This window comes from Plutella xylostella, chromosome 17 (genome assembly GCF_932276165.1).
Source record: "Plutella xylostella chromosome 17, ilPluXylo3.1, whole genome shotgun sequence".
In the NCBI taxonomy this organism is placed as follows: domain Eukaryota; kingdom Metazoa; phylum Arthropoda; class Insecta; order Lepidoptera; family Plutellidae; genus Plutella; species Plutella xylostella.
Window position 1 is genome coordinate 4104935 of NC_063997.1, and position 23891 is coordinate 4128825.

General features: G+C 45.9%; 1 protein-coding gene across 1 annotated transcript in view; it reads left to right on the forward strand.

The window, feature by feature from the left end:
• The first annotated feature begins 344 nt into the window (after positions 1–344).
• The window catches only part of LOC105391092 (phospholipid-transporting ATPase ABCA1), a 39726-nt gene continuing 16179 nt past the window's right edge, over positions 345–23891 (forward strand). The window contains exons 1-16 of the mRNA XM_048626755.1: positions 345–505; positions 1240–1478; positions 1809–2068; positions 2755–2928; positions 6088–6332; positions 7636–7746; positions 8136–8277; positions 8725–8901; positions 9267–9479; positions 10235–10341; positions 10719–10851; positions 11311–11540; positions 12568–12733; positions 14497–14730; positions 15076–15217; positions 15788–15918. Of these exons, the coding sequence (XP_048482712.1) occupies positions 1270–1478; positions 1809–2068; positions 2755–2928; positions 6088–6332; positions 7636–7746; positions 8136–8277; positions 8725–8901; positions 9267–9479; positions 10235–10341; positions 10719–10851; positions 11311–11540; positions 12568–12733; positions 14497–14730; positions 15076–15217; positions 15788–15918 (2674 nt within the window). The 5' untranslated portion in view covers positions 345–505; positions 1240–1269. The remainder of the gene's footprint in view (positions 506–1239; positions 1479–1808; positions 2069–2754; positions 2929–6087; positions 6333–7635; positions 7747–8135; positions 8278–8724; positions 8902–9266; positions 9480–10234; positions 10342–10718; positions 10852–11310; positions 11541–12567; positions 12734–14496; positions 14731–15075; positions 15218–15787; positions 15919–23891) is intronic.

Below are 23891 nucleotides of genomic sequence, written 5' to 3' on the forward strand. Positions count from 1 at the left end.
CTAATCATTGCAGTGTTATTCATTAGGTACAAAAGAATGTTCGCAAAACCATTATTTTTGGTTTTATATGCCATTTTTTGTCGTTTTTACAATCGCCTCTGAGCGGCATCAAACATAAGAAATTTGAGATAAGATTGTAATCATTCGTTACACAGATTCTTAGGCTTTTTGACTTGACCTAAAATTCATAGTGTTAAAGCGAAAGAAAGCCCGAGTGAAATTTTGCATGATTCCTATTAATGGCCAAAGGCCGAAATATCAAGTGGACCGTAGACAACACTATTTGGCTGTAGCTGTCACTGTCACACAGACAGAACTGTCAAATGTCAAAGAGTTGTCAAATTACTATCGATGTTTTTTTCACACGAAATTTGTAGAGCTCGCGAGCGGAGAAACATTTTGCTTCTTGGGCCGGAGGCCCAGTCTCTCTTAAATTTAGACTTTTTAAGCAAAGGCGGTCGTGATAATAAATAAACTAGGAAAATAAGTCTTGAACAATGTCTTAGTAAGTATTTTTCAACATTCATTTTAATATTTTTTTCATGTTCTCCAATGTGTTAGTTCGGCGAATATTTTTTATTTCATTTATTATTAGTACTTAAGCCTTTGCAAGGACCAATTATAGCCAGTGTTACATAAAACGCATCAATTATCATTCAAGTATAATTTCATGTTGTGTCTTTGTATTATACAACAGGTTCTTATTCAAACCTTTTTCTCTACATATAATTTCTAGAGGTTCCCACTAATTTCGTAAAACAGTTCTCAGTTTAGGTTTAAATAGTTACTATGTTTTTTTTACTTTTCTTGAGCATAGTAGTCAGTACTTGTATCCAAGGTGATAAATAATGACAACACTCTACATAAACTATGTGTACAGTGATAAGTTGTTGGGAATTCCCTAATCATCATTACACCTGCTTATTTTCATAGAAGCAATTCCCACTCATCTATAGAATATCTAAGAGCATTACTCATAACTTTTGTGTTGTAATGTTTTCTAATACATTTCACCAGTCATGCCTTCAAAGTAATTAAGGTATAATACAAAAAGTATTGCTATACATGCAAGACTGAATTATAAAAAGATTAGCTACTAATTAACCTACCAAAAAAACATTGGTTTTCACTATAGTTCAAGAAGTTGAAGTTAAAAAGAAAGTGGGATTCAAATTCCTTGTGCTTTAGATTTAATAAAATGAATAGACCACAAATCTATTATCACTTATTTCTTTGCAGATTCTGAATCTCATAAAAATCTCATTAACCATGTATTGGAAGAAGCTGAAGCTATTAGTTTGGAAGAACTTTTTACTTCAAAAGAGACACAAATGGCAGACCATATTCGAAATAGCCTCGCCAGTGATATTTGCTATGTTCCTTATACTCATTAGAAGTCTTGTAGCTCCAAAATCTAAACCAGGAATGAACTATGAGTCCTTTCAACCTACATATTTTAATATCAGTGGGAGAAGTTTGTAAGTATAACTTCATTTTGTCTTTCTTACATTACACACTATTCGTAAATTACAGCCGAATTGCAATATTCATATATTGAAAAATATTATATCAAATCAAATTATAAATTGTCAAAAAGGTTTACTTATGTATTCATGAACTTTGAAGCTCTGATCACTGATTGATAGCGTAATAATTGTAGAAATCTTCAAGTGAGCCCATTAGTCACCCTTAGCATGAAACTTCTTATATTTGTTTCCCAACACACTCCCTGTATATGTTTTCATAGCAGTGTACATGTACAGGGTGCTGCAAAAATGGTATAGTAAGCTTTGTAAATTAATTTTCAGTGGTAACCTAACAACAGCCAGGAGAGAAGGTACTTTAGCATTTTCCCCAGAAAGCCCATTGACAAGGACTTTAACTAAAAAAGCCATAGAAACAGTGGTATTGGACAATGTGAATGGATTTTTGGCATTATTATTTGATGTCAGTATGCTGCCCGAGCCTAAAGGGTATGCCTCCGCCAGTGAAATGGAAATGGCTCTGAAAGAACCTAATGTCATGAACCATGTGTTATGTGGGATACAGTTTGAAGATAGTATGGCAAGTAAGTATTTTGTTTAGTCATATTGTTTTTGAATTTAATTAAGGAGTGGCCCTAATTTAAACAAGGAACAGAGATCCATTTTCAACTTTGGCCTTTAATGTAATAATGTATTACCTAAACTTGTTTTCAAAGTTATATTAAAGTCATGTGTTTTGGTGTTAGGAAACTTTTTTCACCTTTTCAACACAATCAAGCAAGACATCATAATTTGATTAGAAATCCCATCCATGTGATACAGTTTATGGTCATGATGTGCGAATTTAATATGTTGTTGTGGTTGAGGCACTTCTGTAGAACATTTGTAGATCATAACAATAACCCACCAGCCTTAGAGAAGACCCATATCGCGAAGTGCCTATCACAGGCTGCATATTCGTGTTGTCTTTCTAATCTAAGCCTGCGGCAGCGACGAGATTATAGCAGTCTTGCAGAAGGGCGCCTATGCCTCTTCATAGGCAGGGTGTTTGTGTTTTGTTTTTATCTAACGTCCTAACCTTACCAGCAGCCGCTACACGGGGGTCGTTATCGACGTCGATAAACCCTTTCATGATTTACCTAACACGTTCCACCAATCACAGGTATTCAGGCGAATCGCGATATAGTGTCAAATATCTACGTCGATAACGAACCCGTGTAGCGAAAAATTCTTACCAATCTACCCTACATGTTCTAACTTAACCCTGCAGAGGCGACAGAATGGCCGGACGACGTCGTGGTGACGCTGCGCTTCCCGGCGGTGATGCGCACGCCCATGGTGGAGCACCCGCTGCGCGCCAGCTGGCGCACCAACCTGCTGCTGCCGCTGTTCGCGCGCCCCGGCCCGCGAGACCCTGACGACTTGTACGGTGGGAAGACTCCGGGTAAGTGGATGATTTTTTTAAGACCAAAGGCTGCTCTTGTTGGTTGAATTATATCTAATTTAGATATATCCAACGATGATTCTATCTCGTTGTATAAAACTCTATCTTTTTGTATAAAACTCTATCTCGTTGTATAAAACTCTATTACGTTGTATAAAAATCTATGTCGTTGTATAAAACTCTATATCTCATTGCGTTAATTTTACCGATTGATACGTTAATCAAAAGTAGTATCGCCTAGGCGCCCTCCAGGCGAAGCATGGACGTTGAAATGTATGCCCACATAAAGTTTGAGGCGTCAATTAAGATCTCAGGGGCTATTCTTGTTTAACGAACACGAAATTCCGGAGAGCTGCTGCGCTTATCACGACTGTCATGGCAGTACAAGGTACCGAAAGCATAACAGAAGGGCAATTCTTGCTTTAAAAAATATTACTCATCTCTGAAGCTTCGTATCGTAATGCGTCAAGCAATAGTGCCAGAGCTGAAGTGTCGATGTCGATTGACCCATGAACTGTGTGCCCACATTATGTTTGAATAAATATGCGCCCAGCATTTGAATGCGCTCGTCAATTAATTATGAGATGCATTTCACTATTAAGTAGTTCGATGACCGGAAGGGTTTGAAACATTTTGAAAACTTTAATCTCAATCAACTTGTTTTTTTTGTATATTTTATTGTCCTATAACTAAATGAGTAATGACACAGGTAAATATAAGATAAAGTACGAATTGAAGCTATGATTCCTACGAGGAAACTTTTAAACAATGCTTAGTCCAAGGTTGCAATCATTCCATGGCTTACCATTTTCATTAGCCTGTGTAAATCCATCCATGGTATGCTAGTATGGGCTACAACTTTCCTAATGTCATCGGGTCAAGGGGTCAGAGCTTACAGGCTGACCCCTCGATCCCATTACATGCCATAATTTACTGGTCTCCGAAACCGCAACGCTCACAGGCCACGGTAAACATCGTAAGTTCATGAGTTTTCTGTTTACCCGACGGTGTGGCTAAGGTTGGATGATTTATGTATGAGGCCGGTGTGAGTGTCAGCCGTCGTTATGCCGCTATAATTGACTCCGGCATCAGTGCAGTAAAACTGTACAGTTTACCAAACAAATACCCATATTCGCGGTATATTCACCTTACCGAGGTCACAGATTAACTATTAGCCAAGGTGTTGGATAGGTAGGTAGTTTACCAACCAGTTATTCAACAGTGAGACTATTTTGAGGGTCATACATAGTTCACATCGTATAAATCAAATAAGTATATAATCATTCTCTTCCTCATGTTAAATGAGCGGGCCAGATGTAATAAACATTTTCCAGTATCCACTTCATTACTCTATTGTTACGCACTTTATGTGTTGATATCGGAAGATGCATCAACTTTCATGGATGCCGGATTTAGATTGTTTGTATCTTCCACCGTTAACTTTATTAATATACTAGCTCACAGAGTTAAGTAAGTATAATGATTCTCCAAGGATCGCTAAACCGATGTTGACGAAACCTGTTAACAAAAACATCTCGTGAACCTTGCTATCATACAAAAAATACCGCTATCGATTACGTCTGTCCTTCTCGGAACCACACATGACAAACGTATAACACACCTCTCTCATATCACCAAGATCACCAACAGAATAAATGGAATGTACGATGCACGTGTCTCAATAAAAGACAATAGCACCGAACAGTACTCGTCGTATTAACTTTAATTACAAATAATTGGACTTTGGCTTGATAGGCGAACAGTAACGTCGCCTTTACGCAATGCCGTTTGCTTGTAGCCTACATATTGATTCATCCTTCCTTAATTAGATTCAAGGACTGGTTTATTGATTGATTTTTATGAAGTATGAGGCGGTGGTGGATTAGACGTTGTTGAGGTCATACTTTAAACACTAGGTGGTGCAGGTCATGTGTGTTCACTGGGGTTGTAATGCACCTGACGCCCGTTCCTCGGGTACATTATAACTACCAATTTTTCCAGTTTATTATGAAGACAGCCCCCTTATTTCGAATCGCTGAAAAAGTTGCGTTAGTTATAAAGGCGTTGATATTCTATAAAAATGTAACAACAGTATTGCACAAAACTGTTGATACTGATAATTATGATTCATCCGCACAGATTTTAAAATCTGATTTTAAGATCTTAAGATCATGGACATTGAACATTATGGACATGCGTAATTGACATAGTTGATAAGTGTATGTTTCACAATAAGCACAATTAAACTACTGTGCACATCACCATAGAATCTAATAATAAGAGAATGTAGCTCTGCCCAAATTTATCTTTTACGACGTTCGACTTAAGATTTTGAACAACACACAAGCTATTTAGTCTCCACTATAATTGAACCCGCTACCACTTGATTGAAAAGCGGGGCCTGCCTACTTACATACAGTTGCTGCATTACCCAGTAAGCAAGCCATCTCATATTTAGGTGACCGCGGGAATGTAGGTATCTACTTTACAAGGCCGAAGCATTTATGTCCGTCATAAGTACTTTCTAGGTTTCCTCACATTAGTGATTGGCGGATTAACTGTAGAGCTATTAATCTTATACTTATGAACCTAATACTTCCAAGTACTTAGGTTAGTTTTTTTTCAAAGTAGACTGGTGGTTGTCCTGCAATCCCTTAAACATATTTGAAATCCCTCCCATGGCCCATGGGTATAATAATTGGATAATACTCGTATACATAAAGTAAACTAGCATTGCGCTCAGCAATTAACCTCCATTCACTCAGCAAAATTATGGTTCTTGATGACTGTAGTTAGATGAACAGATACTTTACTTAATAAAAGGACAAATGTACCTCCGTCATTTGTATCGTATATTTTCACCCTTATTGCCAAGTTATGAACGTTCCCAATTGCAAATTAATGGGTTCTTTTTGTACCTTCAATATTCGTTTTATAGAGGTAAATAGGACACCGCAGAGAGGGCGGCTGGTAAGGATTGCGAAAGGGCGGTAGTTATGGAGAGACTTCACTGTTGAATATCTGTCTAATACGCACAAAATTACATTAGGTACTAAAATAAAGTGATTTAGCCTCACTTCTAACTATTTCTACACTAAGTACGTATGCATTTTTGCCTTACCCCAATCTTCCACGCCTTACACAATTTTATCTTTCCAGGTTATTCCGGCGAAATGTTCCTAGCCGTCCAACACGCAGTTTCTATAGAGATCATCAAAGCGAAGTCCGGGCAGCCCCTAGAGACGAAGGTGTTGCTGCAGCGGATGCCCCAGCTGCCGTACACAGAAGACCTGCTTCTGCTGGCGATGGAGCGGTTCATATCTATGATCATCATGCTCTGCTTTGCGTACACGTTTGTGAATACCGTCAAGGTTGTCACGGCGGAAAAGGAGTTGCAGTTAAAGGTGAGTTTAATTAAGTTTCTTTACTGGTCAGACATCAGCTTTCTGTAAGGTTTTCAATAGCCGTTTAGGCTTGAAGGAAGAAATAGTAAACAAACACAAAAATACACTGTAGTATCTATAATATTATGTAATCAATATACTTACACATATAAGATACTTTGCCTTGATGTAATTTTCCATAGAGACGTCACATAGCGAACCTTTAGTTTATCCTATTATTTTTATAGCGTTAGTTTAGTAAATTTTAGACGTCCAAAGTTTTTTGTCAAAATCCTTATATCATAAAAAAGTACTTAATTCTATATTCGTCATCTTTTGAATATAGTTGGCCTTGAAATGAATTAGCGCCTAGATGATAAATGTAAAATCTTATTAATAAAATGTTGACGTGAACGTTGTGACGTCGCCATTTTTATCCCACTAACATTACAAACGCAACGGATGTTTGTTACTTTATCACTGGGAAACTAAATTTGGTACTATTAGTTATTAGAAAGCTCTCACCCTAGACATTGTGAATCAGGCCCCAACACGGTTGGGGCCACGGCTATAACACATAGGAAACTTTGTTCACGAAATTTTCACAATAAAATATCGATTAAACGAAGCATTTTTTTTCGCGTGGATTGGTTTTCTCATCCAAGAGTTACTTACTTAATTCTTTAACTATGTTTCTCTATAAAAATGTTTGGTAATTTGTAGGTCTGACTATACGTACAAGACGTCTATAAAGTGTTTTACCTCATGTAGTGTCGAGAACATAAATAAATAACTACCATAATGTTTTTTCCCACGAAAAAGCCAACCTAAATCTAAAATCAATACACGTAAACGTGTATAATGTATAGGTCTATTTAATATGGACGTTTTATTAAATTATAGTAATATAATATTCGATCGCGGAGCAAGACACTTTGACCTCACTATAATAATAATAATGATGATGATGGTGATGTCCTGATAAATTCTCTTTTATTTATCTACACATATCCCCGTTTCTCGCTTTTCTTACATAAATATGTGTCTACTGCTGGACATGTGACTCACAGGTCTCAACTATAGAAATGGCTTCTAGTAAAATAATGTTCCTATCTACAGTTTCCTTTCTGTTATATCTGTTGTAATAAATAATATAATAATAAATCATTTATTGCAGACTGTAAGTCCATAAAAAGTTAGTTACATAAATTTCTTAAAATATAAATATTAGTAAGACAGGTACAAAAACAAAAACAATAGAAAAGAAAAGAATGGAATAATATAGGCTCGTTTATTTAAATTGTTTATTATTTTGTTGTTGTAGGAAACCATGACCATCATGGGTCTGCCGAGCTGGCTGCACTGGCTGGCGTGGTTCATCAAACAGATCACCTACTTGAGCATTTCCGTGCTACTGCTAGTTATATTGTTGAAGGTACGGTTTATTTCTATTTATTTTGTAAATTTGTAAATGGTGTACCAATAGAAGCTCTGTTCAAACTAGATGGTACCTGCCGTCAAATTGTTTATTGCCATATTTTCCACCGAAAAATAACTGAGGTCACAAGGGAAGGAATGTTTCAATTACCTTCTACACAGTTTAACTACCAAATAGATTGACACTGCATACTAAAAGCGGTAGCAGCTTATTTTGGTAACCGCCCGTTTCTCACGACAAATATTCGTGTTCAAATCCTGGGAAGGAATACATCCTCGCAGTGGATCAGCGTAGTGATAAATGGTTGAACTTAGGACTCATTCGAGTGAGCCAGGTACTAACACTCTCGCATATAAACACAACAACTACCTTTGACTCGTTTCCAGATCCCCATCAAGTCGTCGGACACGGGCGAGCGGTTCTCCGTGATGACGCACACGCCGTGGTCCATCCTGATCTTCTTCTTATTCCTGTTCATCGTCACCTCGCTCGCTTTCAGCTTCATGGTGTCCGTGTTCTTTGCCAGGGGTGAGTGGCTAGTTATACTGGTTTAATGAATTAATATTCTCGACTAGTGTAAAGCCGAGTATCCACCAGGTGACTAGAGTAACAATAATCAGCTCCCCAAAGACATCCCCAAACAGATATCAGATGTCACAGGAGACAAGAAATGTAGTATGTAGTTTTTATTCCGGATATCTCACGGAAAAACTTTAGCTAAGTATATTATATTTACTCTGTTTTTTTAACAGACGAGTACTGAGTATGTCTGATGATAATTATTGACAGAGTGACATGGGTCAATGTTAGAAACAATAGCAACGCAGTAAAAAAATCCGTGGGTCAATAGCAACAACATAGGCACATTTCAGTACCAACTCGTTTGTAAAAAATATAAGTATATATTCCCTGAAGATTGCGCTTTTCCTTTATTCTATTCAACTCGTATTCTAAAACCTCTCTCTCTTTTCCCAGCAAACACAGCGGCATCGTTCATGGGCCTGGCCTGGTTCGCCACCTACTCGGTGTTCATGCTGACCCAAGTACTGTATGAAGACATCAGCCTCACCACCAAGGTGCTGCTGAGTCTGATCTCCAACACGGCGCTCGGGTTCGCCTTCCAGATGCTCATCATGTGCGAGGGGAAGTCTGGTGAGTTATACTATGAAGCCGTCCATACAACTTTACATCATATAAAAAGTATTTTCTGTTGGCTGAAAGGTCTGGTGAGTTACACCTCGGTTCAGGATAGTTGACCACGCCTTCTGCATTTATTCAAATGTCAGATGCCATTGTCGCTATGCCACCGCTGCTCGGGCATAGTTTGTCAGGCTTAATTTTTGGCAATGCTCGTTAATTTTGCTTCGTGGACTGTATCATCTACTTTTCAAGATGCCGGGTTCGATTCCCATATTTCAATCTACGCATATACTTGGCAGCTCCAATTATAGACCTAATATCAGGGTCAGGCTTAACAATCTTAGCATAACGTAATAACCCATCCGTTTCCCCCGCAGGTCTCCAATGGTCGAACATGTTCAAGCCGGTCTCGTACCACGACTCGTTCCAGCCCGGTCACGTGGCGCTCATGTTCGTCCTGGACACGATACTGTACATGATGATAGCCATGTACGTGGAGAAGATCCGCCCGGGGCGGTACGGGGTGCCGCTGCCGTGGTACTTTCCGGTTACTAAACAGTTTTGGAGCTCGAAGAAGAGTCGGATAGCTGGTGAGTGATGAAAATTAGTCTTTTTGGATCTAGATTTAGGTTATTTATTTTTCTGCTGTAGGAGTTTTGGGGCTGCATTATGTTTTATGCTATGACCCATCATACCTCTCGAATTGTAGTATGGTAGCGCCAACCAGAAGGTCCTGAAAGACAAGGCTTAGTTGAAATATTTTGTTAGCTCCAGCTCAGTAGTCTTTCAAAACTATTACTCTTTGTATAAAAGTCACTGTCACTGTACGGTACTGTACATGATGATAGCTATGTACGTGGAGAAGATCCGTCCGGGAAGATATGGGGTACCGCTGCCGTGGTACTTCCCGGATACTAAACAGTTTTGGAGCTCGAAGAAGAGTAGGATAGCTGGTGAGTACTGAAATTAGGGTTGTTGGGTGAAGATAAAAATGATATTTCTTTGATAAGATTACTGTTGTTGGGACTGCGTTGTGCAATTTTATGTTAATTTGCATAGAATGATTCTCAGAAATAGTAGCATCCTGATCGACCACGCTAAAAAGGCTAGGTTGAAATAAATTTTTAGTATAACTCAATACTGCGATCCAGTAAATATGCGGCCTATTCTATACTCGACAACATTTAATCGTGATTTGATTCTATAGGAATCTACATATTATATGCATAATCTCTATTTTTCGGCCCGCTGTACAGTAGTCGCACTGATTTCTGTCTGTTCTTTTTCTTTACCACCATAACTATTCCAGCCTGTATACACACAAAGCCCCTCCCTTACTTCACAGCACTAAACCGGTCGACGACGGCAGCGGACGCGGAGTACAACGACGCACTACTGAAGGTGGTGCATGATGAGGAGCCGCAGGGGGTGCCCATGGGCATACAGGCTACGGTATGTACAGTACAGTCAGCGAGATGAGGTATATGTATACCTTTGTTAGGGATGTGTCACCTGCTCCTTACATAAACCACAAAAAATGTCAAAAAACTAATTGAAGGGTGAAAAAGACACATAGAGAGCAGTGCTGCTGTGGGAAAATATATTATTTAAATCATATCATAATGCAATACTTAAACCATTTTTTTTTCAACGTCTGCTAGGAAATTAGTCGTTTTCACAAAAATATTTCATTTTATATTTTAAAGTCTATATATTTTGAGCAACTGAGATAAGATAGAAAATACTGAAATTTAAAAATAAATAGGACGTTTTCCATAGGTAAATGTCAAGGTGGACTGTATTTATAATTATGTATATTTTGTTTACAGAATCTCACAAAAATATACAGAGGGGGAAGGAAAGCAGTCGATAACTTGAATCTCAAAGTTTACGAAAACGAAATCACAGTATTATTAGGACATAATGGAGCTGGGAAAACTACGACTATATCGATGTTAACTGGTGAGTTTTTATAACCCTATACCAATGCAATGTTGCCGATTTTTAAATCAGAATTTATGACAATCTATGTGATATTTTTCATCTAGATCTTAGTATAACAGCGGGATCCCGGAATTTCCTCATAATTATTACAGTCTGTAATTTATTCAGTATACGACCTTACTCTTGAGACTGATTTCAATTTATTCAGCATTTAAAGTAAAAAAGTAATTACTTTTATGAATTCGTGCACGCAGACTTTAATAATCTTACGTATCTGTGATGTAACAAACTGTAATTTAGTTGTAAACTGACACTCTGTATAAACAGATAGGCTAGAAACTTTTAATCTCGAAATTCCCACAAGAAAACATAATTAAACTTAAAAAATCTCTACTCCACTCCCTTTTAGAATTATTGATGTTATGTTTAATATAGGCTTTATACACCCGAAATAAGCAATTATTCTTATTACTTTAGGCACAATCCCACCGACATCGGGCACAGCGACCATCAACGGGTGCGACATAGTGACGGACACGGGCCTCGCGCGCGCCTCGCTCGGCATCTGCCCGCAACACAACGTGCTGTTCCCCGACCTCACGGCGGCGGAGCACGTGCAGTTCTACGCGCAGCTCAAGGGGGTGCGGGGGGGCGCGGTGCGGGGGGAGGTCGAACACTTTCTGAAGCTGCTCGATTTGGAGCAGAAGGTTTGTTTTTGTTTTTGAATGTATATGGTTGGGTTTGTCAATCAAATAGTCATGGTAATGCAAACCAGAGGTGCTATTATATAAAGGCCGGTCGGCAAGCACAGAGAAAATCGAACGTTGACCTCTAATTACAATACCTGCCGCCGGCCATTAAGGTTACTGTGCGAGCCTGAGAGCACTATTACTGTGCGCGTGCGACAGAAACAAATATAAAAAGGGCAATGCCCGTTTTTCGCTGTGCTTAGCGACCATGCTTTAGTAAAGGGTTATATTTATCAATGACATAAGATCGCAGTAAAAACCAGAGCTTTGGTATATAACTTAACAATCAACGGGTGTGACATAGTAACAGGCTGGCTATGACTATGATGGATGGATGATATATTGGCTGACGATGATGACGATGACATAGTGACCAACACAACGTGCTGTTCCCCGACCTCACGGCGGCGGAGCACGTGCAGTTCTACGCGCAGCTCAAGGGGGTGCGGGGGGGCGCGGTGCGGGGGGAGGTCGACCACTTTCTGAAGCTGCTCGATTTGGAGCAGAAGGTTTGTTTGATTTTGTGTTTTTTTTTGGATAAAACACGCTCGCTAAAGCACAGTGAAAAACGGGCATTGCTCTTTTTATATTTGTCTCTGTCGCACGCACACAGTAATAGCGCAGTCACGCCCGCACAGTGACCTTGATGACTGTCGTAAGAGTGCAACGGCACTATTATTGTGCAGGTGGAGCACTTTCTGATGCTGCTTGATTTGTAGCAGAAGGTTTGTATTAAGGTTTTGGTTCCTGTTTTATAGCATTTTAGAGATGATTCAAGCACCCCTTGTAGTTGATAGATAGTAAAATATAAAAGGCCTGTACCTAATGGGAGACTGCGCCGCTTTAAATATGCAGTTCTGTTGCTTGGAATGTAGGTATATTACTCGTATTACTACGGGTTTCCAAATAAAGACATACCAAGCTAGCTACCTTTGTGTGCTAATCTAAATCTATTCCCACATTAAACCCCCCCTTCTACCTACAGGCAGACGTCCTCTCCAAGCACTTATCAGGCGGCCAGAAGCGGCGCCTGTCAGTGGGCGTGGCGATGTGCGGCGGCTCGCGCGTGGTGCTGCTGGACGAGCCCACGTCCGGGCTGGACCCGGCCGCGCGCCGCGCCCTGTGGGACCTGCTGCAGAGCGAGAAGAAAGGTATTGCCGTCCTTGTTGCTCTAGCACTAGGGTTGTTTGTCAGTGGGCTGGACCCGGCCGCGCGCCGCGCGCTGTGGGACCTGCTGCAGAGCGAGAAGAAAGGTATTCTATTCTATTCTCTGTGGGGGTGTAAGTACCTGCACCTGGCTCTCTCGAATGGAACCTTTGTGCATATCCCCAAGGTCTAAACTGCCTTCCTAAGCTTGGACCATTTCCCACCACACTGGTCCAATGCGGGTTGGTGGGTTCACATATCTAGATTGATGTGCTAAATCTAGATATGCAGGTTTCCTCACGATGTTTTCCTTCACCGTAAGAGCGATGGTATACATTGTACTTAAGTTAAAAGAACTCATTGGTACATGTCAGCGCCGGGATTCGAACCCGCATCTCTTGATTGAGAAGCGGGCGCTCACCCGACTGAGCTACCACCGCTCCGAGAAGAAAGGTATTGTCGTCCTTGTTGCTCTAGCATTAGGTACCAGGCTGCGTTCCGCGCGCTGTGGGACCTGCTGCAGAGCGAGAAGAAAGGTATTGCCATCCTTGTTGCTCTAGCACTAGGGTTGTTTGTCAGTGGGCTGGACCCGGCCGCTGTGGGACCTGCTGCAGAGCGAGAAGAAAGGTATTGCCGTCCTTGTTGCTCTAGCACTAGGGTTGTTTGTCAGTGGGCTGGACCCGGCCGCGCGCCGCGCGCTGTGGGACCTGCTGCAGAGCGAGAAGAAAGGTATTGTCGTCCTTGTTGCTCTAGCACTAGGGTTGTTTGTCAGTGGGCTGGATCCGGCCGCTGTGGGACCTGCTGCAGAGCGAGAAGAAAGGTATTGCCATCCTTGTTGCTCTAGCACTAGGGTTGTTTGTCAGTGGGCTGGACCCGGCCGCGCGCCGCGCGCTGTGTGACCTGCTGCAGAGCGAGAAGAAAGGTATTGCCATCCTTGTTGCTCTAGCACTAGGGTTGTAAGTCAGTGGGCTGGACCCGGCCGCTGTGGGACCTGCTGCAGAGCGAGAAGAAAGGTATTGCCATCCTTGTTTGTTTGTCAGTGGGCTGGACCCGGCCGCGCGCCGCGCGCTGTGTGACCTGCTGCAGAGCGAGAAGAAAGGTATTGCCATCCTTGTTGCTCTAGCACTAGGGTTGTAAGTCAGTGGGCTGGACCCGGCCGCTGTGGGACCTGCTGCAGAGCGAGAAGAAAGGTATTGCCATCCTTGTTGCTCTAGCACTAGGGTTGTTTGTCAGTGGGCTGGACCCGGCCGCGCGCCGCGCGCTGTGGGACCTGCTGCAGAGCGAGAAGAAAGGTATTGTCACTTGTCACTGTCACACTTGTTAGCACCTTAATTGTCACTTTTGTAAGCACGCATACTCCTAACATGAGATGATCGGATCTACTGCAGAATGTTAGAAGGCCTGCTGCAGAGCGAGAAGAAAGGTATACTATTGTGATTGTCACCTTGGCAGCTTAATTTTCAGTTGTCACCCTAATTGGCACCTTAATTGTCAGTGGTCACCCTTGTTTGTCATCTCTATTGGCACCATTTTTGTCACCCGTTTACAGTACAAGGGTTGTTTATCAGTGGGCGTTGCAATGTGCGGCCGTTTCCGGATTATAAGCCATCCGTGAGAAAACTAAAGAGGCAACGGCAACGCTATTACCACCCTTATTTTTACAAACTCTCATATAAAAAGCTGATTCAAACACATATATTATAGTAGGTATCCCTTCTTTTTCGCCCGGCCCTTATAAATCCCCTTTCAACGTAACCATTATTTCCAGGTCGTTCAATGGTCCTAACGACCCACTTCATGGACGAGGCGGACTACCTCGGCGACCGTATCGCCATCATGTCCGGCGGCAAGCTGCAGTGCGTGGGGACACCCTACTTCCTCAAGAAACACTACGGCCTGGGGTACAAACTGACGATAGTGAAGGGAGATAACTGTAATGTGGAGGATGTGAATCGGTTCTTGAGAGGACATGTGGCGGATGTTAAAGAGAATACTAATATTGGTGAGTTAAGTTTTGTTTCTAGAAGTGGAGGATGGACACCAATAAATAGATTTGCGATAAAAAAAGATAGCTTTATGTGAATACCCAGAAGCCTTATGTCATGGACAGTTACTTTGTTTTTTTGTAAGTTGTGGTGTCTATTATCTTAGGACTTGATTATCGCCTGATTACCACACCGCGGCACAGGGTTGCGGGGTTATACATATTATACGTATACCACTCGCGAATCACACGCATCTACAACGCGACCTGAAAAATGCGCATTTATAAGTTGAATATGCATGATTTTTTGTACCGTGTCTTGTATCTACATAAATAACCCTATGTAACCCATATCCCCCACAGGTTCAGAGCTGACATACATCCTGCTCAAAGAGGACGTCACCAAGTTCCCGAACCTACTCAAGGCGTTTGAGGAACAGAAGGCGGCTCTCAATGTGACCAGCTACGGACTGTCGGTTACCACGCTAGAAGAGGTGTTTATGAAGTGAGTTTAGTTCTCTATACTACAGAGTTCGACAGTAATGCTATAAAAAAGTGCACCGATTTTTCAAATATTAGGTACTTTTGTATTTTTACCGGTACAGTGGGAGAAAGATGGCATCCTACGCTATGATTGCCTTTTGCTGACCTCTACTCGTAAACTGAAGGGCTAGTACGGGGCGCATTTAAGACGTGATAAGACTTTTGCATAGCGCTCACTCACATCACGCAGCCTCAAGAGCGAGCAAGACGAAGAACTCTTATGGCGTCTTAATAGCGCCCTATGGTACAGGGCCAGGTTCGGCTTATGACTGAACCAATACAACTTTGACTTGTCCATTTGAAACTCCTAAAAATATCTACTAAATCGGGGCTTACACGAAATCACTAGGTTTGTCCGCTTGTATGAAAAAAAAAACATCCGATTCCGTTGATTATCTGTCTTGGTCCAACAGCACTATGACTACTTATTTACCCATCACCAGTAGCATTTGAACTGTCTCTCATTCACCGCGTACCGTGTAAACTCCGCTTATACCAACCCTATTTGTAAAACCTGCTCATTCCGTGTCAGGGTAGGAGCGGAGAGCAGCAAGTCGCCGGCCGAGTCCAGCGCGTCGGGCTCCCGAAACTACAGCGGGGTGCACTTCAACAACAACGGCAACGGCATGGTGCGACCGCTCACTGAGGTGGAGCATGGACATAGTGAGTTATTATTATATATTTTAAGGTAATCTAAACTAGGACTACAAATTAAGTAAGCAAAGTAAACTAAAATATGTTATAAGTTTCCATCTTTAAGAAGACATACAGTTATTTACGGTATACCGACAGCACCATTCTTTCAAAATAGTCACAGAGGTGGAGGATGGACATAGTGAATTATTGTTACTCACGGTATAAAGGCAGCACCGTTCTTTAAACACATGACGCTCTTGTTAGCCAGAAAGCAAACAACTTAGTTTCCGTGACTAGATTTAAACTATAGACATCAGACGCAGTGAAGTAAGTATAGGGCTCGCGATACTACAGCGGGGTGCACTTCAACAACAACGGCAACGGCATGGTGCGACCGCTCACTGAGGTGGAGCATGGACACAGTGAGTAACAGATTTTACTGTTACTTACGGTATAAAGATTGCTCCATTCTTTCAACACATGACACGCTTGTTAGCCAGACAGCAAGTCACTTTGTTACAAATTACCTGTTGCGTGACTAGATTTAGACCATTTATGACATAAGACGTAGTGTAGTGTGTATAGGGCTCGCGCCACTACAGCGGGGTGCACTTCAACAACAACGGCAATGGTATGGTGCGGCCGCTCACCGAGGTGGAGCATGGACATAGTGAGTTACTGTTACTTACGGTTTAAAGACTGCTCCATTCTTTCCGCATGAAGATTTGATTTAGCCAGAAAGCAACTTTGTTAGCAATCACCTGTTGCGTGACTAGATTTAGACCATATAGGCGCAGTGAAGCGCGTATAGGGCTCGCGAAACTACAGCGGGGTGCACTACAACAACAACGGCAACGGCATGGTGCGACCACTCATGGAGTTCGAGGATGGACATAATAAGATTTTATTATTTTTCTTCATAGCCTTCAAGTCCTGGCATTTTACCCTATACTGTTGTGGCGCACCCCTTCGATACAGCACGTCACATTAAAATCGTTTGTGAAAATCGTTTGTGAAGCTGATCGAAGAGCAAGCAGGGATTCTTCTTATTGTTGGGCAGGAGGTGCTTGAAATGAGAAGGCTTTTTTCTTCTATTATTTGGAGGCTTCTTTGCTTCTTGGAGGCTGCGAGCGGAATGATCGAGGCGGCCCGGACCGCCTATATTTAAATGCGCTCTCCGCCGCGCGGGCGGTGGGAGGCGGGGCAAGAAATGCGTCGACCAATCAGAGCGCTTTGCACCATAAGCGCCCTCATTGGTACTATCTACTATCTATTATCGCGCCTAACAAGCCTCATAGTTTATTTATTAATAAACAACTTATACTAGGTATATTTACAAACTATTACTTAACATTATACCTAACAATAACTATAACTTTATTAGATCTCTACCTACTTATAGACATAACCAAATAAACTTTATTAAACTTAAACAATTCGAATTATAAACAATTAAATAATCAACTAATCTAAACAGTCTTGAACATCTCTCCCGCCGCAGCTCTTGTAGCTGGAATCTTGCGTGTTCAAGTGTGGACTGGCAGGATGACCAATTTCTTCGTAGGCCGCCGGAGTACCCCTCTGTTGGTGCGCACGTCGACTGCTCGCACCTCGCCGTCTGGACCGGGGTAGGTAGACACGACGACTCCGCGTGGCCAGCAGTTCCGTGGTAGAGTCCCGTCCGCGATGAGCACGAGGTCGTCCTTCTTGATGGCCCCGTTGGTGGCTCGGGGCTCCCGCCGGTGTTGCAGCTCCGGTAGGTATTCTCGTACCCAGCGCGCCCAGAACATGTCTGCCAGGCGTTGACTCTTCCTCCAGTCCTTGCGGCCGGCCTCGTCGTCCTCGGTGAAGGCTCCCGGCAGCGGCACTCGTGACGGCGCGCCCAGCAGGAAGTGGTTCGGCGTGAGGGCTTCCTCGTCGTCTGCAGAGGTCGACACGTGGGTGAGTGGCCGACTGTTGATGGTGTGCTCCGCCTCGACCAGTAGTGTAGCGAGGACCTCTTCTTTCGGCGCGCGCTCGTGCAGTGTGACTTGCAGCGCGTTCTTGACGCTCCGCACCAGCCGTTCCCACGCGCCTCCCATGAATGGCGCGCTCGGAGGGATGTACCGCCACTGGATGAAGCGCACCGACGCCTCCTCCTCCATGGCTGCCAGCGCTGCTTTCTTCAACTCGACGTCGGCGCCCCGCAGGTTGGTCCCGTTGTCGGAGTGAAGCTCGGAGGGACAGTTGCGCCGCGCGATGAACCGTCGCAGCGCCATGATAGCCGAGTCCGTGCTCAGGCTGCCGGCGACCTCGAGGTGTACTGCTCGAGTGGTGAGGCACGTGAACAGCACGCCGTACCTCTTCTGCTTCGTACGACCCACAGTGACCATGAGAGGGCCAAAGTAGTCGAGTCCGGTGTAGGTGAACGGCCTCTGATGATGCGCGAGCCGTGCATGTGGATGGTTGCCCGTCGACGGCTGCGCAGGTGTGGCCTTCCGTATGCGGCAGGCCAGGCATTGCTTCACTTCGCTGCGCACGGCGTGTCGTAGTCTCAGCACCCAGTAGTGTTGCCGGACTTCATTCGCAGTTGTCTCGAACCCGCCGTGGTGAAGCTGTTTGTGAACCCAGGCGATGTACAGTCGGGTCCACCGATGATTGCCGTCGAGTACTGCCGGTTCACGTTGCGATGGGGTGATGTCGGCGGCAGTCGCTATTCTTGAACGTAGTCTGATGATCTTCTCTTCGTCGAGTATGACTGATAAGTTGTGCAGTCGACTCGTAGTAGGTATAGCGACGCTTTTCTGTAGCGCAGCTATTTCTTCAGCGAAGTTTTCTTGTTGTTGCGAGCGTAGCCACAGTTGACGCGCGCAGTGCATGTGCCGAGCGCTGAGAAGTAGGTACTTCCGCACAGCTGTCTTCACGGCGGGCGTAGCGGCCCGCGTAACTGTTCTCGGCGTAGTACTCGTCCACGCAGGGTCGGCCTCTTCATTCTTCTTAGTGCGCTTATGCAGCACTGTTTGTTTCTTCGCACGTAGTAGCTCGATGAATTGTAGTACCCGTGCCGTCGCTCGAATAACTCGCATGAAGTTACTGAAGCGAGTTATGTCTGGCACGGCCTCAGACAAGCGTGTGGCGGCGACAGTGACGAGTGTTCGCTCTTCCCCCGTGTCTTCTTCGATGATCTTCTCTTCTCGCGGCCAGTGCTCCTCCGGTAGGTATAGGAAGGCGGGGCCGCGGTACCACCGGTGACTTGAGTTGAAGTCCGAGGGCGTGTCGCGCGTTGCGTCGTCGGCTGTGTTCTCCTTTGTAGGTACCCAGCGCCACTCCTTTGTTTTCGTAGTGTCGCTTATCTCGGCTACGCGGTGTGCTACGAACGGCTTGTAGGTACGTGGGCCATTTCGTAGCCACGTGAGTACTGTTCTTGAGTCCGACCAGTACACTCGACGACTCGGCTTCAAGTCGTGTTCTTCGATGGCGGCTTGTGCGAGGCGGCATCCCAGCACGGCCGCTTGCAGTTCGAGTCGCGGGATGGAGACCACCTTGTTGAGCTGTGCGACTCTTGCTTTTCCGCTGACGAGTGACAGGTGTGTGTTTCCCTCTTGATCGACGACCCTCCAGTAGACGACAGCAGCATATGCAGACGAACTTGCGTCGACGAAGACGTGGAGCTCGCGGGTGGCCGCGCCGCTGTATGAGGCGTAGCAGCGCGGCACGGCGAGACGCGGCAGCTGTAGCGCGTGCTCGATCCAGCTCCTCCATGCTCGAGCTTCGTTGTCTTCGAGTTGCGCGTCCCAGTCGATGCCGGAGCGCCAGACGTCTTGCAGGATGCGCTTCGCTTGCACGGTGACTGGCGTGGCGAGTCCGAGCGGGTCGTAGATCGACATGACTGTCCGCAGCGCTTCTCTCTTCGTAGGTGTGCGCTCGCCGCTCAGTATTGCCTCGGGGATGCGATGTTTGTTCAAGTTGAAGGAGAGTGTGTCGTCCTCCGGGTGCCACACCATGCCCAGCAGCTTCCCCGGGTCCAGTTGCAGCAGTCTAGGGTCTTCAGCTTCAGATGACGACAGCTGAGCGAGCACGATGCGGCTGTTCGACGTCCACTTCTGCAGGTCGTAGTTCGCGAAGTGATGTATCTTGTTGACTTCAGTGGAGATGCGCACCGCCTCTTCTTCTGTTTCGTAGCTCGCCAGGTAGTCGTCCACGTAGTGATTTCTCACCACGGCCTCGGCTGCCTCCGGGTAGATGTCCCTGTAGCGCTCGGCGTTGCTATTTTTCACGTAAATAGCCGTACACGGTGATGAAGTCGCACCGAATATAACGCTCTTCATGCGATACTCGGTAGGCGGGCCGGCGCGTCGATCTCCCCTCCATAGGAAGCGCTGCATGTCGCGATCTTCTTCTCGGATGTGAACGCGCATGAACATATCTTTTATGTCCGCGCTCACCGCCACTGCATGTTGCCGGAACCGCATGAGGACCCCCGGGAGTGACTGCAGGAGGTCTGGGCCGGGCAGCAGCATGTCGTTGAGACTTGTCCCTCTCGTTCGAGCGGCGGCGTCGTGGACGATCCTCAGTTTCTCCGGCTTCTGAGGGTTGATGACAGCGAAGTGAGGCAGGTACCAGATCTTCTCGTTCTTCTCACGCGGCGCCTCCTCAGCGTAGCCGCTGTCGAGCAGCACCTGCATCTGTGCGTTGTACCGCGTCTTCATAGCTTCGTTCTTGTCCAGCTTCCTCTCGAGCAACTCGAGTCGTTTCATTGTACTCGAGTAGTTGTCTGGTGGCCGAGGGTCGTCTTCTTTCCACAGGAGGCACGTTTCGTAGCCTCCCGCCGGTAGTGCGCGCGTGTTTTCTTCTAGCTGCTTAAGCGCGCGTCGCTCGGCCTCTGTGTATGATTTCTTCTTATCGACGCACAGCGACTCGAGTGCGAAGTGGTCCCGCATCATTTTCTCCATGGTCTCTTCTTGAAGCGGCTGCACCGTGAGGTGGTGCACGCGCTGCGCTGCCGGCTGTCGGTACTGCACGCCGTGTAGCACCCACCCGAGCGTCGTGAGTGACGCCACAGGTTGTCCGCGCGCGCCCGACTTGAAAGCGTGCGTGAGCAGCAACTCCCAGTTATCTTGCCCGAGCAGGATGGTGGCGGCGCCTCGCTCGTAGAGGATGTCTTCCTTGATGTCCTGCAGGTGTGGGCAGCTCTCGATGATCCCCGCAGGTACCGTCTGAGGCGAGACACCGATGTCCGGCACTGTGCGCGCGCAGATGTCGACTTCGCTCGTGTTGCGCCCGCAGATCTTCAAGTTGACTCGGCGCGACTCACTGGCGTCGATCTTCATGCCCGACACCCCTTCTATGTAAAAGGGTGACGGCGGTCCCGTTGCTCCGATCTGCTGCGCGACTGCTGACTCGATGAGTGTGCACGTCGACCCGTCGTCTAGTAGCGCGTAGGTGTCGAGCGACCCCTTTGGCCCGGTGACTCGTACTTGTAGTATCTTCAGGAGCCCCGTTGCACTTCTTTCTTCTCGCGCTGTTGTTACCGCTTCAGATTCTTGGACGACTTGCGTACTGGCGGTCGATGCGTGGGTACCGCCATGCAGCAGCGGATGGTGCATGTAGGTACACCCGTCCTTGTCGCACTGCTTCGGCTTGCAGGAGTGTCGGTACTTGCGGATCTTCATGCAGCGGAAACATAGTTTGTATTTCTTCGCTATGTCCCACCTCGCAGGTACTTCGGCTCGCTTCAGTGTCGGACAGGCGGCAGCTTCATGCTTCTCGCCGCAGATGGGGCACGCAGGCTTCGCAGCTGTAGTTGTGTCGACGTGGTAGGTGCGCGCAGTCTTCCTTGGCGCGGGCTCCCGCCGGTCACTCGCTGCGATGTCCATGGGCGCGAAGCGGCTGCACCGTGCCGCGGCCCGCTTGGCGAACTGCGTCAGCTTGACTAGGTCGGGGATGTCTTCAGGCTGCTCGGTGATGTAGGTGTAGCACTCGTTGCGCAGTGTGGCCGGCAGCTTTTCTACGACGTTGTTGACGATCTCCGCATTGTGTAGGTACTGCTCCTTCTTCAATGCCACCACCGTGGCCGTCGCGTTGGTCATTGTCGCGGCGAAGTCGCAGATGGCCTTCGGAGTGTCGACGATCTTCGGTAGTCTGCGCAGCTTCTCCATCTCGTGAATGATGAGTGCGTCCGGCCTCCCAAATTGCGCAGACAGCAGCTCCATCACTTCTCTCGTAGAGGGCGTCCCGATGAACAGGCAGTGGACGGCCTCCTTTGCTGCTCCTTTGATGGCTCTGCGCAGTCGAGACAGGTTCTCTTGCTCCGTGAGGGACTGCGCAGATTCTTCATAGGCCGCCTTGAATGGCAGCCAATCACTCGATGCCCCGCTGAACGTTGGTAGCTCGTTGACATGGCGCGGCGCGGCGACATGTTGAGGCGGCGACGGCAGCGCACGTGCAGCGAGGGCGATGGCTTCGGCTAGCTCCTTGTAGTCGAAGGCGCTCGGTCGTGGGTCGTAGCGATGCTGCACCGGACGCGGCGGCTCGTACACGTGCGGCTCTGACGTGTACGGGTTCGGTGGCAGCTGTACTCTCGGCTCGTCGGCACCCATGGGACACGGCTCACGACGTGCAGACGGCGGCGCGGCGTTCTCCAGTGCGGCTCCCGGTGGACTGGCTTCGATGCGCGGCTCTGGCATCGATGTCCGGCGTGGGAGGCCCGCTGTCGCTCCGGCGTCTTCTCTCGGCACGGCGTGATGTGGTTGCATGGTCAGCGCGAGAGTACTTTGTTGTACCCACTCGGACATGCGGACACCCCTTATGGTGGAGGTGTCGTCTTCTTCTTCTTCATCGTCCGTTTCTTCTTCCAGCATGGCCACCCGTACGGCGGCTAACTCCATTTGTTTCTTCAGAAGCTCTTCCTTGGCCTTCAGCAACTCCCGGCGGCGACCCTTTGAAGACGCATTTGAACATGCGCGACGTGGCGTGTGCGGCTTGACGGGCTTCGGCGTCGCAGGGGTAGGCGCGGGGGGCGCGGGGGCAGGGACACGGGCTGTAGCGGAGGCGGGCGCCGTGACTTCTGAGGCGGCCGCAGTGCTTGATGCTTCGTTCGATGTGTCCGTGGATGCTCCCGTCGACGTGTAGGTATCCCCGCTGCTCGTGGTTGCCGTCGTCGCGGTGGCCTCAGTACCGGTGCTGTCCGTGGCACCGGCTACCGAGGCTGACTTGGAGGCGCTTCTTGTGTTCACCATGCTTGATCTTCAATCCGGCGCTCGAATGGACCAGAAAATGTGCTTGGTCCACAATACGGCTCGAATGGACCAGAAAATGTGGCGCACCCCTTCGATACAGCACGTCACATTAAAATCGTTTGTAGAATCGTTTGTGAAAATCGTTTGTGAAGCTGATCGAAGAGCAAGCAGGGATTCTTCTTATTGTTGGGCAGGAGGTGCTTGAAATGAGAAGGCTTTTTTCTTCTATTATTTGGAGGCTTCTTTGCTTCTTGGAGGCTGCGAGCGGAATGATCGAGGCGGCCCGGACCGCCTATATTTAAATGCGCTCTCCGCCGCGCGGGCGGTGGGAGGCGGGGCAAGAAATGCGTCGACCAATCAGAGCGCTTTGCACCATAAGCGCCCTCATTGGTACTATCTACTATCTATTATCGCGCCTAACAAGCCTCATAGTTTATTTATTAATAAACAACTTATACTAGGTATATTTACAAACTATTACTTAACATTATACCTAACAATAACTATAACTTTATTAGATCTCTACCTACTTATAGACATAACCAAATAAACTTTATTAAACTTAAACAATTCGAATTATAAACAATTAAATAATCAACTAATCTAAACAGTCTTGAACAACTGTCATACCTTCGTATACTCCACACTCTTCCACTTTCTTTCTTCCTCAGTTTCCTTCAGTAAGATACAACTATGGCATTAAGTCAGAAAATCTAGCCCACTGTAACTTAAGCATGCATATAAATAAGTGATTTTACAACTTAGATTCTAGAAGTTATCTCA